Consider the following 19,721-nt stretch of genomic DNA (forward strand, 5'->3'; position numbering starts at 1 on the left):
GGAGGGTGACCGGTGTTGGAAGTGCAAACTGATTGGCACAGTCATTTTTGGATCACATACAGCATTGAAAAACCTGGACAAATCCAGACCCTCCCAGCAGGAAGAGAAAAATTAAAAATCCAGGACACCAGACCTCCTTCCAGATGGTTGTGATCCACCATGTGGTTGCCAGGAATTGAACCCAGGGCCTTTGGAAGAACAGGCAATGCTTTTAACCTCTGAGCCATCTCTCCAGCTCCCCCAATAGGAAGAGGAGAATCAAAAATCTAGGGCTAGCCTGTTCAGCAACCCTGCACCAAGAACTGACTGAAGACAAAGCCAAACTGCAATCCTGAAAAACTAGTTTTCCAGCTGCAATTTCCACAGTACTGTTTTAGGAACTAGCTGATTATGACCCTGGGAGTGGTCCCGAGAGGCAGGGAGACGCGCCCCTGTGACCATCACTGGGTTTTTGAAATTTTTTATGACCTTTCTGGACCACTGGGCTGTGGTCTCTTTTTAAAAATTCTTTTTCCCGGTCACTCGGGGTCGAACTCCTCCCCCACCAACCAAGGCCATGTACGCGACCTCAGCAAGGATGGTCTTTGGGGAGCCATGAGGGGGCCGCGCCATCCCGAGACCTGAGTGAGAGTCTCCCCAGCATTGAGGGACCTCCATTATGTAAAATTAGGCAAATATCTACCTCAAAACTTAGCAGTACCCCTTTTGGGCCGAAATATAAAGTTGTTTAACCATACCACAAGGACACGTGCTCAGCCTTGCCCATAGCAGAACTACTTTATCATAGCTAGAATCTGAAAATAACCCGGGTGTACCTCTTTTACACCTAGGATAAATGAGACATCATCCTTTTAAAATATCCATGAATACCACAAAATATCTTGGAATAACCTTAAGCAAGCAGGACAGAGTTTTTGGGTCCCGTCATCTCTGCCTGTGAAGGTGGAAATGTTTTTTTTATTTTTAACCATTATCACTTGTTTAGAGTATAACTCTGGCCCTTGATAAATTTAGTGAGAGACCTGAGTTTTAGCAATCTAGCCTGAACACCTGGCAGCAGGAAAGACCCTCAAGCTGAAACATTACGATTCCCACCCAAGAACGGGCCGTACAAACGAAAAACTTGTTGGATAAGAACTTTAAATCTTGAAAGATCCCCTACTTTCTTGCGAAAGCAGAAGAAACACAGCAAAAATGACAATTTCATTGAAAGCAGTCTACGGATTCAGTGTAAATGTCCATTAAAAATTATAGCAACATTTCTCACAGAACTCACATACAGACTTTAATGTAAATGATCATTAAAATTATAGCAAAACTTTTTACAGAACTCAAAATAACAATATAGAACTCAAAAGAACAATCCTCAACCTTATACGAAAGAAATAAAAACTCAGGATAGCCTAAACAATTATAAAAATCCTCTGAATGCATCACAATCTTTGAAATTAAAACTTTTTCTACAGAAACACAGTACTGAACTTAATCTACCTTAGATATAAACTTTTACACCTACAAACTAAAGATTTTTGACCAAGAAGCAAGATTTTTAAAATGGAAAAGAAGCATATTTACTGTCCTAAATGCAGCTGCAGCTTTTTGAGTCTAGACTCCTTTATAACAAACCTGCCTGTCAGCTTTCGCTCCATGTGGCAGGCTCTCTAGCCCTAGCAGCCAGCCTGCTTGGCAGGCATAGCTGTGTGGATTGTACCCTAACTTCTCTCATCTCGAGGGACTCCCTTTTGAGTCCGCAAGCAAACATATAAAGCAAACACATAAATCTCTGTTTTTGACTCTTACTCCTCTGTCCCTGAGTGAATGCTTAAATTCCTGTATGAATTTCTCTTCCTTTGAAAGTGATTGTCTCACCCCTTGTGGGACGACGTGAACCTGCGCCTACCTCCCGTCCTGCCATCTGTCCAAGTACTACAGCTGCAGAACCTTCTTTTTTCTTCTTGTTGTCCCGGGACTGCGCGTGTCGTCCGATAGCTGACCGTACTCCCAGTCACTGGTTCGGGCGCCACTGTGGATTGCGTTTGGGTGGGCTACTCAGTCTAGGGGTTTGTAACCCACCCTGCAATCAAGTTACTCCAGGGTCACGGAGGGGCGCTACCTGGAAGGGAATGAGCTAAGACAGAAGAAGGACGCCAAGCAGATTTGTCAAAGCCTCTGTTTTATTAGGGACAGGTTACAGTTTATGTATGGTAAGGAATGGGGGGCAGGGCACAGGATCTCGCCGCATGGTTCCGGTCACGTAGGCTAGGTTACATTCGGATGGGTAGGCCAGAAGTCACAAGTTGCCACACCTGGTTCCCTGGATAGCTGGAATGTGAGGCGGGTTCCGCTAATTGGGTGAGGGGCAGGTTTTCTCAATAGAACATAATTATGGGTGTGGGGTTCTCTGCAGACTCCCCAGGGTGATTCCTGTAATGATTCTTAGGGGGGAAATGGCTCCTGACATTAGCTCTCTAGTGGAGGTGTAGAAAACATTTTTTTTCATTCTGTAGGCTTCCTCTTTGTTTTAATGGTGGTGTACTTTGCCCTACAAAAACCCTTCAGTTTCATGAGGTTCCATTTATTAATTGTTCTTAATTTCTGTGTTATCAGTATTCTGTTCAGAAAGTCTTCCTGTGCCAATGAGTTTAAGACTATTCCCCTTGTTCTCTTCTATAAGATTCAGTTTATCTAACCTCATGTTGAGATCTTTGATCCATTTGGAGTTGGGTTTTGTGTGGGGTAAATACCTACGGAACTATTTGGATTCTTCAACATGCAGCCATACAAACTGACCAGCATCATTTGTTGAAGATATGTGCTTATTTGTTTTTGTTTTGATTTCAGTCCTGACTTTGATGCCGTTCTGTGTCTTTTTATTGGAAAATTGAGAACACTGATTTTGAGAATTATCAATGACTTATATTTGTTGATTCCAGTTACATTGTTGTTGTGGTGTGGGTTTTATTTTTATATTTTCTGCTTCTTTTGATCTGATATAATTTATTCCTTATACGTTCTTGAATGTGTTTAGTCTTTTTAGGTTGAAATTTTCTTTCTAGACCCTTTTTAGGACTGAATTTGTAGATAGATATTGTTAAAATTTGGTTTTACCTTGGAATGTCTTTCTTTTTTCATGCACTGTGACTGATTGTTTTGCTGAGTGAATTCTAAACTGGCATCTGTGGTCTCTTAGAGTTTGTAGACCACCTTTCCAGGCCCCTCTCACTTGAAGAGTCTTCATTGAGAAGTTAGGCATTGCTCTAATAGGTCTGTCTTTATTTATTATTTGGTCTTTTTCTTTTTCAACTTTTAATTTTCTATTTTAGTTCTGTATGCTTAATGTTTTGATCTTGTAACATGGGAAATTTCTTTCTTGGTTCAGTCTATTTGGTGTTCTGTAAGCTTCTTTTACCTTGATAGGGACTTCATTCTTTAGGTTGGGGAAATTTTCTTCTATGATTTTGTTGTTAGTATTGTTTGTACCGTTGACCTGGATTTCCACTCCTTCCTCTATTCCTATTGTTCCTGAATTTTGAGTTTTTGTAGTATTCAGATTCCTGGATATTTTATGCCTAGATTCTTCTAAATTTAGCATTTTCTTTGACCAAGTATCCATTTCTTCTGTCTTGTCTTCAAAGACAAATTCTTTTCCATCTCTTGCATTTTGTCAGTGAAGCTTGTCTCGGAGGTTCCTCTTTGAGTTCCTAAATCTCTTAGTTCCAGTTTTTCCTCAGTTTGCGTTTCCTTATTGATTCTATTTCTACTTGCATGTCTTGATCTGTTTTCTCCATTTCCTTTTACTGTCTATGTGTTCATAGATTTCTTTAATCAATTGACTCATTTCCTCTTAAAGGACCTCTAACATATTCATAAGGCCTATTTTTAAGTCCTTGACTTGTGTTTCTGCTATATGGCATTTCTCAGGGCCTACTGTAGTAGGGTTGCTAGACTCTAGTAGAGACATATTGTCCTGGCTGTTATTGATTGTGCGTTTACACTGGCTTCTAGGCTAGTTTTGGGTGACTGTAATTCTAAGTACTGATATGTGGTCTTGTATTTTTTGGGTGGTTGTTCCATTCCTTGCATCCTGTCACCCTCTCAAGGTGGAGGCTGTGTGTTGCCTGATAAGAAATGCTACTGAGATCCTGCCTGATGTTGCCACTGGAGGTTCAAGCTAGAATGAGTTTCTTGGTTTTGTGAGCTGACACTTAGGGATGAAAATGGGCTGGGGAATTGGCTAGTGGAGTCCACAGGAGGAAGGAAAGGAGGGTATGCCACACAGATCTGCTCAGTGCTCTGGGAATGGGGGCAGGAAGGCAACATCTTGCAGTCTGCTACAGAGCTGGGGATGAAACTAGGGAATTAGATTTGGAGCAAAAGGATGAAAGTGAAAATCTGAAGATCTGAAGATTTCATAGCTGCTTCCCTTTCCAGCATAGCTGTATATAGTATTTTTTAAAATCAATATCCTGATGCTACATGTCATGGCCCAACAGTGAGCTTCCTGCCCATCTTGTACTTATACTGGATACCCATTTACTTTCTTTTTGTTGGCCTAGAGAAGAGTTTGCTATTTCCTCCAGGTCTTTAGAAGAACTACAGGGTTAACATAAAAGAATTTTTGGTTCTCCGTGTATCTTTATCCCTTCTCACTTGTAAAAGGTCATCAGAACCTTTGCTCTTTGGCCTGTTCTTGCAGGATTGCAACATCCTACAGCTCTCAGAGTCATGTGAGAGCCAGGCTAATAAAATGTTTAAGACTCTTAAAACCCAGAAGCTCTTCATAGGGACAGCAACAGCCGTGGAGTGCTGCTGACTGTGGGTTATTCTTAATTTGTTGCATTATGTTCTAAGTGAGATTTAGATTCTCTTCTTCCTCAATACGTTTTATAAATTTGCTTGTTATGCTGCTCTTTCTCATGAGATCGTAAAATAAAAAGAGTAAGTAATTAGGAGAGAAAAGGATGGAATAGGAAGAGGGTGCACTTTTCACTAAAAAGATAGCTAAAAATAAAAGAGGATTTCTTTAAAAATAAAGAAGAATTTCGTCACAGAGGAAAATACCATTTTGCCCTTAGGTAAAGACTAGAGTATCCCAAGATGGAAGAGGAGAGCTGAGGGCAATATCAGGAGGTTCTCTTGACTTCACAGGAGAACCAACAAAGTTGTAAAGACTTTGTGGAACATGGAATTCCTAAAGTCAAATTTTGGTTTATTTTTATAAAACTTGAAACCTGTCCTCTATTAAAAATTAGGTTAAGTTATTGATCTTCTCTGCCAAGAAGACATTTAAAAAATCAGATTTTATGGTTAATCGAGATGATCATGTTTTTGTTGTCAGACATTTTAGGAAAGTGACATTAAGAAGTTAAGTTTATTTAAGTATCTGTTTTTAAAATCTTTTAAATGGGGCCAATGAAGTGACTCAACAGATAAGAGCACTACCAAGTGTGAGAATCTGAGCTCCATCTCAGGATCCACTTGGTGGGAGGTGATAGCTGACTCCAGACATTGTCCTCTGACTTCCACATTCGTCTGTAGACATATGTGCACATGCTCAAAACAAAGAACTAAAACTCAATAAAAATTAAAAAAATCTTTTAAATGCAACTTTATAGACAACTATTTTAATTTGATTCTAGCAACCCCAATTATATTGCTTTGTCAGTTACTAAGCTTCCTGCACAACTCTAATAAGTGGTCTAAGTCTTTTGTCATTCACAATTTTGGTCATTACCACAAATAAATAAATAATAACTGCAGATAAAAAAATACAAATAAGCAAATATAACTCTAATAAGTATTTCTTTTCCAAATTACTTTTTATAAAATGCTTCACCTTATTGGTTTATTTTGTATTCTTCTTTTCAATATTTGTAATTGCTGTCTGTTGGCTTTGCACAGAATCTGTCCCTGTGAGAAGAACCTTGGAAGATGCTAGGTACCCACAGGATAGCCAGAATTAAATATGGAAGTACAGTCCTGGTGGATAGGCAGAGCCATCTACATTTTTTTTGTTGTTAAAATTTGAAAAAATAAAAGGGGTTTGGTTGTTGTTTACTTCTCAATATTCGTCATAATTCCCCTTTCCCCCAAAATGTTATTAGGTCAGACAAATCAGGTGATGTCATCACAGTATCAGGGACAGTGGGAATGAAATTATTGGATGGTCAATCAGCAATGTCTTTAGGGAAAATTGTCCAGAGACAAGAACAGGGGTACAGGGGTTGTCAGAATAGAAATTTTTAACCACTTTGAAACTGGTAGGAGAAGAGTAACAAGGTTTCCCAGGAATTGTTAACAATTCTTTTCATAAGGCCACAAGTCAAGATAGTTTGTAATATTTTTTCTGGAGCAAAAAAAAAAAAAAGAGAGAGTTTTTTTTTTTTTTCAATATCTTTTAAACTTTTGTCCCCTGGATTCTAGTTCTTAATGTCATCAGGGAAGTTTTTCTGCTATATGGGAAGCCTTCTCACTGTTATTGCTTTTGGGTATGACTGGATGCCGGGGTCATTGCTCACAGTGGAGGATGAAGGGCACGTGGGGATGGATGCCGGGGTCGTTGCTCACAGTGGAATGAAGGGCGAGTGTGGATGGATACCCACACTTTCTCCTTCCTGCATGCACTTTTGAATTCAATATCCTTCCCCCCTCCCTTCTCCAAAAACCCCCATGCTCCCAATTTTGTCAGGCGATCTTGTCTGTTTCCACTTTCCAGAGGGATGTATATGTTTTTCTTAGGGTTCACCTTATAACTTAGCCTCTCGAGGATCATGAACTATAGGCTCAATATCCTTTTTTTATAGCCAGCATCCACTTATGAGTGAGTATATACCATATCCATATTCATCTTTTTGGGCCTGGGTTACCCCACTGAGGATCCTGCCTCTCTTAATGAAGCCTAACTTTCATATTCAACTTTTATGTTAATTAGTTTTTATGGTAACAGACAACATGAGTGTAATATCCATATTAACACCTGGAGATACAGTAGGCTCATTTTACTGTTTGGTATTTTCTATTTATGGTATTGAGGATTGAAGCCAAGGTATCACACATGATAGTAAGTGCTCTGTTCTTAACCAAGCTACATCCTTAATCTTAAAATTATTTTATTGAAAACTAGGATCTTGCTGCTTTACTTCTGATTATTTGAGCAATTAGTGTGTGTGTGTGTGTGTGTGTGTGTGATTTTATGTATGATGCATGTTTTTGCATGAGTGTATCTATGTGCCTCTTCACATTCATTTGGATGACCAAGGAGGCTATCAAGTGTTTTCTGCTACTGCTATTTAGGCAGTCACCCCATCCTTTGCCATATAGAACAGACCACAGAATCTCCAAATCCATCATGCAGTACCATATTCCTTTGTCTTAAGGAGCATGATGCTGACTTTTCTCCCTGGGCTGCCATGCCTTATCTTCTCCAGCAGGTTTCAGTAGTTCATTTTCTTCACACCCCACTCTTGTACCTCTGAGTAAAAGGGTCTGATATTGCCTTACGAAAGAGCTCTTTGGTTCCCTGTGCCTGTACTGTTAACACATTCAATACACCACGCCATCATGGTTGAATTAGTTTCCTCTGGATCTGGTTGCCATCATTGCTTTGCCCAGCCACATCTTTCTCTCTCTCTGTTGTCACTCTGATGTACAGTGCTGGAGTAATCGTTCCAAGATGCAAAGCCATCATATCTCCTTAAAATCCTTAGTGACTCACTATGCCACATGCTTGAGAAACCGGAATGCTTTTCACACCCTCTCTCAACATCAAACACCATCTCCCACTCTCCACTCCAGCCTCCTGGTTCCTGAGGGAACCTGGTTCCACCTCCATCTCTTCATCCCACACAGGCCATTGCGTGTTACGTGAGATGAAGTGCTGCTCGTCTCTGTCTGGACGCTCACCTTCCTCCATTCTGTTTAATCCTTTAGAACTTTTCTTGTGCATTGCTTCTTTATGGAATGTTTTATTATTTTGACTTGGTCACATTAATGATTTTCTATTGTGTATGCGATTATATGATTAACGGTTGTCCTCTTGACTTTTATTCCCTGAGAACAGATCACATGCAGATTGTACTCATTCTTGCGTCCCTGCTACTCAGTGTTTTGTTGGAAAGATAGTCATTCAGCACATTTCTGCTAACAGGAAAGTTGATTACTTTTTTTTTTCTTTCTTTGCAGATTTTCCATCTCATTTTAGAGGAGACAGAGTAAAGGATATTTCATGATAAATATTTCTTAATTCAGGTTGGAGACAGAGAGCAGCAAGAATGGGTAATTTTAAATTCAAAATATTATTTATAACATTATAACATCCATGCTTCACAGATTAAACAGTTAAAATGGCTACATTACTGTTTCTTATTTCTCAAATAATAACTGTGAGCTCCCTTAAAAAGACTGACTAAAAATTCCCTCTTATTTCCATTTTTAGAAGAACATTACACAGGAATTTTAGAGGAAATGTCAAAATTAATCTTGGAAAATATGCCAAAGGCTGAGTAAGTATTTTTGTGGTGATCAAGAGTTTTGAAATCATGTGTAATATTCCCCCTTTCTCTAGAGATATTTGACTTTATATGGTAATATTGATGTGTACCTACATCTGTGTGTGTGTGTGTGTGAGAGAGAGAGAGACAGAGAGAGACAGAGAGACAGAGAGAGAATGTACATTACATACATGATAGAAGTATATGTAATTACATGCAAATATGTATTCAGCCCTTTAGGTTGTTAATGTCAATGAGATAATAACAACTGTACTGTTTGGGGGTATTATGTCATCCATATGAGCTTTGTTCCAACACTATTCTTTTTTTAGCTATTCCAGTTTATTCAATGATTTTGTTGAATCTGAGTTTTTTCTGATTGACGGAGACTCCTTGCTTGTCATGTGTGTATGTGAGAAGTCGCTAGAGCCGGGGCAGAGTCTCCACTTCTTCTACCTGGTTGAGCGCTACCTGCTGGATGTCATTAGCAAAGGAGGACATTTTGCCATAGTATTCTTCAAGGTAACACAGACCACCTGAGCTTTTTATCCTCTGAAGACTGAAAACAGAGTTCGTTTGTATGATTAGCTAGAGACAAGGAATTTTGTCGCTGAAGCTGGCCTTGAACTTATGATGCCCTTGCTTCTGCTTCCCAAATAAAAGGATTTCAGGTGTGCATCACCACACCTTGTTATAAATCAATTTTTTTATAAAATTATATAAACATTTTCACCACTGACTGCTGAGCAAAATACATTTTTAAAAGTTCAGAAAATGAGATGGAGCCCAAGGCAAGGAGGTTCAAAGTTGGAAGCTACCCGAGCCTCACTTAGTGACTTGATGAGTAGTTTAGCCAACCTGGAAAGACCTTAAAGGAAAAAAAAAAATCTAGAAATGCAATTTAGTGATAGAAGACTTGCCTAGTGTGTGCAAGGTTGTGGGCTCGACCTCCAGAACAAAATATAAACAAAACAAATAAAAATCAGGGTCCCTGCCCTGTGGGAAATCCAAGAACCACCCACCTCCATCCAGGTCTAGTAAGGTGAGCATCCAAACTGCCTAGGCTCCCACAAAGCCAGTTCGTGCAGTAGGATCAAAAACCCATTGCCATTGTTCTTGAGTTCTCAGTAGTCCTCATTGTCCGCTATGTTCAGCGAGACCGGTTTTATCCCGGGCTTTTTCAGACCCAGGCCAGCTGGCCTTGTCTCAGTATGTGGGTCCACCCCTCACGGTCCTGAGTTCCTTGCTCATGCTCTCTCAGGGGGACTTGTTTGGGGGAGGGGGAGGGAAATGGGAGGCAGTGGCGGGGGAGAGAAATGGGAGGCAGTGGCGGGGGAGAGACAGAAATCTTCAATAAATAAATAAATTAATTAAAAAAATAAAATAAAATAACCTTTCCATCTCAATTATGTCACTTCCACTGTGTGTGTACGTGGGGGGGGGGCGCAGCTGGAATGTTAACGCCAAATTTTAATGGCATCAATAATAAAAATCGATGTGTATTAAAAAACAAATAAAAAGTCAAACAATTTAAAGGGAAGAGGAGAACAAAGCAATTACCTAGCATTGCAGTGTTCTGGAATGAGCACAGTTAGATTGTTTGTAATGTGTAATGATGGGAAACTTTAGTGGACAGAGTCACAAGAGTTGGTGAACTTCTGAACAGTGGCCCCACTGACCTCAGTTCTACTTCTCCAACTCTGAGAACTACTTTGACTTCAAACCTCAGCAGGCAACTTATTTGAATACATTGTTAGGTGTATCTGAGCCCATGTGAACTCACAAGTCCTATTTTGCTGTTGTGTGCTCTGTTATAAATAATGATGAGGGAATATCATATTTGGTGTAATAAATAAAATTTTGATAAATTCAAATACAGGTATATCTACTGCTACCATATCTTCCTTTTCCTATATTCAGGGCAACTAATGCTATACTCAAGGATTCTTGTGTAGATGTTCAATCAGTTTGCAGCTCACTATACTGTATATTTCTGAGCATTGCTGACCAGCACCATTTTGTTCAAGGAAGCAGGGTTCTGCTCTATGTTTACAATTGTTTTTATAGATTTTAATCTACTAGGAAAAACCCTTGTTGTTTAAGAAATGTCACTGTATCTAGAATTATTCTTTAGAATAACATGTTCCCCTTCAGCTCCCAATTCCAGAAAATTTATAATTACAAATTATTATTTTCATAGTTATTTTTGTTCTTTGTTTTCTTGACATGAGGTTGGACAGGAGAATGATTAAAAGACTGGAAGACGAAGAGTAATGAACTCTGGGTACTATGGGCTTGCTTACTCTTAGGTTTAAAATGTGACTTATAGCATACATTTGTGATATAGAAAAATTCCAGGGTCAATTTACTGACTAAAGGACATTAAAAAAATACAAACCCAAACCTTCTGTACCATGTTCCTTCAATGACCTTAATGATATATATTAACTGCCTAAACTAGCAAAACACTTGTCAAATAATGTCCTTTGTCTCCTCCTCACAGGATGCTGAATATGCATACTTCAGAGTCCCCGGACTTCTTACACTGAGAACTGCTTTAATTATGCACCTTCAGAAGAATACTGCCATTGATGTTTGGACTGAATTTTCTGGATGCTTGTCAGAAGAGTGGAGTATTACCTTAAGTCAGAGTTGCCCATATTTCTTAATTCTTGCTGATGAAGGCCTGAACGACCAACAGACACACCTTTTCAACTTTTTAGTCATTCAATCTTGGGCAGCAAAGGTCAACATTGCTCTCTTCTCAGGGCAAACATCTGACATCATCCGTCTTTATGCATATTTTATGCAAAGCTCATATTCAAAGCAGCTGTTTTTCAAGCAGGTAATATATATCTAAAGACAATTTTCTAGAGATTTATAAACAGTTCTAAATTAATTCAGAAGATAAGGCTCTTTAAGAATGCTTGCTAGTTTTGTACCCATGTCAGGTAGTTCATAACTGCCTATAACTCTAGCCCAAGGGGATTTGACAGCTCTGTATACTGCACTTACATGAACATACCTACAAAACTATATATATGAATGTGTACATACAGAGAGACAGATACATATACATACACACAAAACTAAAAATGAAACAAATCTTTAAAAAATAGCTATCTTGATTCAATATTGACTCTACCCATAATACAGAGTCTATTCTAGTTTCAACCGGATAATATATAGGTTAATAATAATGATAATTAATAGTGATAACATATAGTAATTTGCTAATTAGTTCTTATTGTATTATAGTTCTTGACACTTACAAATTGGTATATTTGAAAACTAGTTTTTTTAATTTTTCAGAGTTAAGCACATTTACTAACTTAATAAATAAATATAGTTTGCTTATTTTTCACTAGGTGAGGTGAGTTCTGCATATGAATATCATTCCATAGCTCAAAAAAGTAGGTTTAGAACCAATTAGCATATTGCCTCTGTTAGAATTGTATCATGCTCATTATCACACATTTACATATATGGAAATATATTTATTTTGCTTTGCTAGGATTCCTATCACTAAAGTGTTCCTAACTTTGAATGCCAGCTATGAAGAGAAACAGGCCTGGTTTTATTTTTATATTCAAGGCAAATATTAAATATTGAGTTTATGTTGTGACTCTTTTTGTGGACTGTGTCCCACTGTGTAGCTCATCTTTGTCTGGAACTCACAAAGCTACAATTCCTCTTCAGTTTTGGATGCCGGGATTAAAAGCATGAGCCACCACACCTAGTCCAAGTATATAGCATTCTGTTGATAGCAGTTTCTGAACCTGAGAAACCTTACAGATATTCTTCCTAGAACACATTTTAATGCAGAATTTTATTTATAAAAAAATTATGCCCCAATTTACTGAAATTCACCTTAAAGAAATGTTTTTACATTAACTGATTTGAGGAGTACTTAGAATTTAAAATACAATGGAATATAGCTTATGACTCAATTTGTATACTAGTGGAAATGGCATTGAAACTGTTGGCAATGACTGTTTCCAGCACCGTAGATGCACAGGGTGAGAGGATTCTAATCTCTCCTTAGGTGCTTGGTTGAAATGTGTCATAGTGAAACACACTGAATTTATATCATTTGTATCTTTATGGAACTGCTAAAATCAGGTGATATATTGCTAGATGGGATAACCTGGAAGGGTTTCCAAGCCTTGCTGACCATCCTCGATCACAGCAGGGTAGATTGTAAACTCAGGACTGCATTGTAATATGACTATTTCTTCAATTTCTGAGTTCTGTAGACGAAAAACAATGATGTATTTGTGAAAATTTATTTTATTTTGTTTTTCAGTTTGAGAAGGACATTATGATTGATTACAAAACCCTGATTCAACAGTTGGAAAAATGTAGAGACCTGGATTTAACAACTCTATTTGGAGATTTGACATTCAATAATATGGTGGAAAAGGTAATAGAACTTGAAAAAAAAAACACTCTTTAGTTGAACTTTATTTTTAAAAGTGTTTGTGTGTAGGTCTGAGTACAACCCTGTGTATCACTGCTAATGTTTTACCTTGTTTGAGACCAGCAAACTTCTTTTATTTCTCTAGTCTAATGGATATAGTAACAGGTCTCTTGTGGCAGTGGAGAGTGGGAGAGATACTAGAAATAGTTCCCCTATTCCTGGTTTAAGAAGAAATGTTTCTAGTTCTTCTTGTTAAGTAGGACTAAGATAAAGATGTGTCTAGTCTCTGATGTAAAGAAGATGAGCCTGAGATTCTCCTATTGTTTAGACCATGAATACAGTAGTGTAACTATACCACAGTACTGTTGTTTTGCCCTTACTTTTATTGTTGTCATGATGCATTTGCACATTTTTTTTAAAATATTCCATTCTTGCTATCCATATACTTCATCATGGTGTCGGGATTTATTGATATGGTCTTGGGTTCTGTTTGCTCTATTTCCTGTTGAATTTTTGCCTTGCTTGGCATCAGTGATACTTTAGTGTAATTTCAGTCTTTTTACTGTCTTACGTTTATTTGTAGCATTTTATGTTCTTACAGAAAAGAATGCTCAGGCTTTATATTTAGTATTCTGAAATCCGGTCTAAACCAGGAATTATCCAATCTGTGATAATTTTGTAAATTTTTCTGCCTGAAACTTGGCACATATTTGTCAGGATGGTTTCTTAGTTACTTTGCCTGTGATGTGGATGTTGGTGTGTTTAGGCCTACTATGAAGTAGGTTTCTGTCTCAGTTTCTCTTCTGCCTTAGTTTTGTTTTGTACATCTGTGATTTCTCTTATTTCTTTAATAATGTTTGTCTAATTTTAGCTTGAGTCAATATATACATATATTGACTAGATATATAAAATTTTATTCTCTTAGGCTATGATTTCATCTTATACTTTTTTATTTTCTTGTTTCTTTTTATCTACTTTTTTTAGAAGAGCATTTAATTGATCTATTTTCTCACTTTTGGTATTAAACATTGCTAGTGTGATATGTTTTTCTCTGAACAGTGCTTTCATTACATGACAAAGATTTTGATATAGAGACAGTAATTTTCAATGTAGTCCTTACATTATCATATTTAGTGATTATTATAATTTTAAATGATGCTCTTAACCACCACCCATAACTCCAGTTATAGGGGATCCCATGCTCTTCTCTGGCATCTGTGAACACCAAACATTTATGAGGCACAATCTTATGGGCAGGCAATATACTCACACCTTAAAGTAAAATAAATAATTAAAAATATAGAATATTAAAAATTTCAGATTAAAAATTACTTTCAAACCTTTAAAAAAATTTTTTTTAAAAAAGTTCTCTAATTGTCATGACGTGTTATAATTCTCTGTGGTGACAGGCTTGTGAGACGATGTCTCTACTCAAGCAACTCTGGCCAGAAGGCTCTGACATCCGGCGAGCCCTTTGTGTCACTTCATGCTCCCTCTTCTTGGAAATGTACCACAGCTTCTTAGAGAATAGAGAGAAGAAATCCTCCAAGAAGATGTGCAAAGTCAAACAGGTGTGGTTGCTGCACTAGGATGCACTTGTGCTTACCTATTTTATTGCTTTCACCAACCATTTCTCCACGTGGCAAGGGGTTCTCTCTTGCTTATATGAACAGCAGAAATAGGACAATCCCTGAAATTCATGTCATAAAGGAATATGCTGTTCTATGACTTACTGTGTTTCCTACAGGTGCTTCACGTGGGATATTTGTAGTGTTCATCACCTGCAGACAGGCAAAGGAAGAAACAACCTGCTATGCTACTGTGCTTTGAGCTTTTCCTGTGCACAGTTCACTAAATGCTCAGGAAAGAATTGTTATTTCTATTTCACTATTAAAGTACAGACTTTTGGTTTTTGAGAGTAACAGTCCTCCAACCCAAGGTGCTAAATAGCAATGTAGTTTGGATTAAGGTTTATCATGTGCAAATTTCTCAGTGACTTTAAAAGATAGGCTCACACAGTGGTACCCTACTGCTTGGGGACAGACTACTGTTCTTAGTTCTCTTTATTGCAGAAAAGGTCAAGAATCTGATGGCCAGTTGAGATTTAGCTATGACTAAAGAGTCATCTCTGCATATATGTTCTCATGGGCACTAAAGTATATACATGTGCACATTCCATTTTATATGTAATCTCAGTACTATAGAGTCTCAGCTTATGAATCCTAGCAACTTTCTTGATTTCAAAAATGAACAAGGACCAGTTTTTAATATTTCACTTTGCGGTGAAATATACTCATTAAGTATAATTTTTAATGGGACCTTTCTGCATGATTAGAACTCCAATTTAATTCATCTCTAAATCATGATAGTTAGTCAACATTTACTTTTTGGAACTTCTAAACATTGGACCCTCTCTGGCATCCTAGGAGCATCCCATTGAAGTCTCCTTGCTCCCAGATATGCCAAAATGTTTGCCAATAGCAATGGTGTCCCTGCCCCATGATGCTAAGCATATCTACTTATTTACCTCTGTTCTCATCGTGCAGTTACAGCCTGGAGCTACATTGCCACTCTGCTGTCCTCATGGAGGTAGTTCATAATATTGCCTTCAGAGTAGGTTGTTAAAGACAGAAGGGAGAATGTAGCATATAGCTCCACCCACTCAAGGTCCCTTGGAACCTCCTGTTCATCACCTAGTTTATTAGTTTATATCTAGAGTCCCTGAAAATACTGACTAATGCCTTATACCAGGTTCTGCAAAGCTAGACACTTCCTTTCCCCTCTTTCTCAAACGTGTTTAAACACAGCCTTGTTTCTGGATAAGTACTGTCTCAGAAACAGAGAATGTGTAAATGTGGAATTCCCACCTAGAGAGCTTAGCTACAAAGTTCAGGCTTCTGTAGATTGAGTGTGTAGTCCCAGCCTACTGTTCTCTACTTATCTTCTTTACTTTCTACAGCAACAAGGTAGGTGTTTAACCCTGAAGGACGTGGAAGACTTCTGTAAGCTCCATTGCCTCAGTGTCGTTTTTCATCTTCATCTACCTCTTTCTCAAAGAGCCTGCTCAAGATTTGTCACTTCTGATTGGATTAAGGACCTCAAGACTGTCTTTAAAATGGTAAAAATACTCGCTTTTCATTTATACTTTTGTTTAAACTACATGATACATATAAAATACATTAACCTTCAAACAGGTTTATATAGGGTGGTGTTAAATTTTGAGGTATTGTTGGTGTTAAAATTTGATTGGCTTCCTTAAATCAGTCACTTGACTAGTTTTAACAATCATTTTAAGTGATAAATTGTTATGAATAACAACCATCATGGCATGCATCCAACCCAAAGAGGAGCTTCTTGACATTTTCCTTCATAAAATTCTTGTCAGTGTGAAGATTTGTGTCATTTACGAGGAAGTTCCTGGAGACCACCATCTTCTGCGTTGAGAAAGAGTTGAGAAAACAGATGCAAAGCTTTATTATTTTTTCCCATTATAGATTATGGATACAGAGATTTTGGAGACTTTAGGAGACCAGAAAGCAAAAATCTCTCCAGAGTCTTCTGTGCAAACGAGTGCTAGAATCTGCTAACACTCCAGTTTACTCTCTTCATTTTAAATGAACAGATTTTTTCTGTTTTTATAGCATGGAAAATATCCATATACATTTTTTCTTTTTGCATTTTCTTACTTTCTTTATAATATTGGATGCTATCATCTTTAATGACTACTAGTTACATCTTAATATATGTGCAGTATATATATTTATTTACATAAATAAATATTATATGTATATATTTGTGTATTTATACATATATTAGCCATGTAGACTTTCTTTTAGAATCTGAGATAAATAGTCAAGAAAAGTGTCTTATGCCCAAAGAAATTCAGAATGTGCTCTTCTGACCTGGAGATGGAGTGAGATGAACACCCTTCATCATTCCACCCTAGCTTTTCCAGACAATTATATCTTATAGTGAAGACATAGACTGAATTTTCAGACTTATTATGAAGGAAGAACTAGAGTACTTTTGAAACCAATAGTTAAAAGATCTAGCCAAGTTTGCAAGGGTTTCTCTTAATAAGTTATATGACCCAGCCGGGCGATGGTGGCGCATGCCTTTAATCCCAGCACTCGGGAGGCAGAGGCAGGCGGATTTCTGCGAGTTCGAGACCAACCTGTGTTGAAATAAGAGTAGCGGCGGGGCTGCGTCCCCAACACCCCGGCTGCTTGGCTAGCTTATGCCCGAAATAACAACACACAAACTGTATTCATTTAAGAACTGCTTGGCCCATGAACTCTAACCCTTACAGGCTAATTCTTGCACCTGGACTAGCCCATTTCTAATGATGTGTGTAAGCACCCCAAGGTGCGCTTACCAGGAAGAGTCTAGCCTCCGTCCATCCTGGTGTCTCTGCTCCAGAGAGCAGAGCTGTTGGGTCTCTCTGGGAGCAGAGCAGAGTCTGACCTCACTTCCTCTTCCGCCCAGAATTCTATTCTGTTTACTCCTCCCACCAATGCTTTAACCTACGAGGCCAAGCAGTGCGTTTATTACTTAACCAATGAAATCAACAGATTGATATATGACACTCCCACATCACTTCCCCTTTTTCTGTTTAAACAAAAATAAAAGGAAGGCTTATGGAGGTAGGTCTTGTATCTTATCTAACCTGGTCTACAGAGCTAGTTCCAGGACAGGCTCCAAAGCCACAGAGAAGCCCTGTATCAAAAAACCAAAAAAAAAAAAAAAGTTATATGACCCAAGTCTTGAAGGATGGGTAGCAGGGTGGACAGAATGGAAATCAGATTGTGGGAGAAGAAGTACTGTGTGTGATTGTCCTGAAAATATCACAGTCAAGGAACTGAGGTCCACTCCTTGTATCAATGACAGAAAACTATAGGGTTAGTGATGAAGCTGAAGTAGTGGGCAAGAGACAAATGAGGTAGCATCCTGTAGGTCAGGATAGATAAGTTCATCATACATTCACTGAGTGCCTACTAAATGGATTTTATGTAGGCAAATGGCACTTTTTTATTTTTTTAAAGCATGTTTGACTTGGAATGTAGACCACACAGTGTAGATTCAAAACTGGATTTGGGGCTATTAGAGGAATATTCTGGTACCTTCCTGTTGATGGTGTTAGAGACTAATGAAGAGACTTTTTAGCCCTCTACAATATACTCTGAATATACTTCTACAGTAGCACTCTGAAGAGTGACTTAAGTCTACCTGGAGCCAGCACAGCTGCATGGAGAGTGTGCCTTTCTTACTCAATGTGGAATAGCATTTGTATATATGCCCCTGTCTCAAAGTCCAATAAGGGAGAATTGAAGGAAATTCGTGACGTATATTGATTTGACAGGGACTAATGTGGCGATTAAGGCACATTAATTTTACTTGATAGTGCTTGTATTGCATTTACTATATTAGCATAATGTTACCTGGGGTGGGAACTGTAAGTAAGGAATAGGACACATGAGTGATGGTTCAGTTGGTAGAGCACGTGCCTTGGAAACCTGAGAAGCAGACTTTGATCTTCAATGGAGAACCATGTAAAACATCAAATCAGGTTTGGCGATGCTCACTTGTAATTCCAAAGATAAGTGAATGGGAAGATCGCTTGTTCACCATCCATCCTACTTGCTCAAGCTCCAGGCCAATGAGAGACCCTGTCACATTTGTAAAGTGGGATTTACGAGGCAAAGACTCCTGAAGTCATTCTGTGGCCTCTGCACACCGGCACACACCCATACCATGCTCATAGCCATACATAACAGGGTCAGGATGTACTGAATATGTGCACTGGTGAACATTCATAGCCACTGTAATGGAATTTCTACAGAGTTCTACAGTGTGGTAAATACTACACATGGTGAAGGTGGCTCTGTGTAGGTTCTACTGATTCTTGAGAGAAAGTTCTGTATCCTAAACCCCATAGGAGGACATTCCTCTAGGTGTTTTGTTAGAGCCTAAGAGTAGCAGGCTCTGTGTGACTCTGTTATTAATGAAAGATAGGAAGACTCCACTTCTCAATCCCATTTTTATTTAAATTCTTTAATAGGGGTCATTTTAGGTTAATATATTATATCTATTTGGTATCTGCAATTAAAATAAACCTTGTGGCACCAGTAATGTGCTTTGACTTTTATAATTAATTTATTTCTCAGTTATACTAAATTATTGTGTCAACTTTATGTAGTTAAGTCTGGTCCACATTTGGGAGCTGGCGTGAATGCAGCAGGTGTGATACAGACTTGAATGGAAGCCTCCTTTGCACAACTTTATCAGTGAAGATTTTCTGACAATTTTTAAGACACTGGGATGTGGTTTAGGTTAAAAGACACTACAAAGATGAAATATTTGGCAATGTTCTAAGATGGCCTGGCAGGAGATACCTGATAATTTTAGTTGATCAGAAACAGCAACTTCATTCTCTTCTTTATGTTGGGAAGCATTAAGTTTTAATACTTAAGAAAATTGAGTGAAGAAATATCACTTGGGAGCCTCTCTGTAAACCATACCATTGAGGAAGACTCATGTCTACTGTGACCAGATGTAAATGCTGTTTGTGCAGACATTCTGTCTGTGTTATGATGGAATATCATGGTGCAGCCTTAAGTTGATGGAGACCTATCAACATTGGTGGATGAAAAACGTTTTTCTTTTTAGTACCCTTAGCAGCCCAACATTGAGAACACAAAGTAAACAACGAAACCTAAGTGAATAACAGAAGCACATTCAAAAGCTGAAGAAATATGTAGTTTTTGAGATTTTAGATCACAATGGGAAGAAAAAATGAATAGTAAATAAATAAT

At 38.1% G+C, this 19,721-nt stretch overlaps 2 protein-coding genes across 6 annotated transcripts in view; both read left to right on the plus strand.

The window, feature by feature from the left end:
* The window catches only part of LOC126513430 (probable ATP-dependent RNA helicase DDX60), a 479,040-nt gene that overhangs the window by 384,524 nt on the left and 74,795 nt on the right, over window positions 1-19,721 (plus strand). The gene's annotated exons all lie outside the window — the stretch shown is intronic.
* Window positions 1-19,721, plus strand: part of LOC126513431 (probable ATP-dependent RNA helicase DDX60) — a 48,637-nt gene that overhangs the window by 1,449 nt on the left and 27,467 nt on the right. The window contains exons 2-8 of the mRNA XM_050161807.1: window positions 8,182-8,274; window positions 8,435-8,501; window positions 8,822-9,011; window positions 10,993-11,334; window positions 12,796-12,912; window positions 14,319-14,480; window positions 15,869-16,027. Of these exons, the coding sequence (XP_050017764.1) occupies window positions 8,271-8,274; window positions 8,435-8,501; window positions 8,822-9,011; window positions 10,993-11,334; window positions 12,796-12,912; window positions 14,319-14,480; window positions 15,869-16,027 (1,041 nt within the window). The 5' untranslated portion in view covers window positions 8,182-8,270. The remainder of the gene's footprint in view (window positions 1-8,181; window positions 8,275-8,434; window positions 8,502-8,821; window positions 9,012-10,992; window positions 11,335-12,795; window positions 12,913-14,318; window positions 14,481-15,868; window positions 16,028-19,721) is intronic.

Source organism: Alexandromys fortis, unplaced genomic scaffold (assembly GCF_014885135.2).
Source record: "Alexandromys fortis isolate MF-2015 unplaced genomic scaffold, M_Fortis_MF-2015_v1.1 scaffold_137, whole genome shotgun sequence".
Lineage (NCBI taxonomy): Eukaryota > Metazoa > Chordata > Mammalia > Rodentia > Cricetidae > Alexandromys > Alexandromys fortis.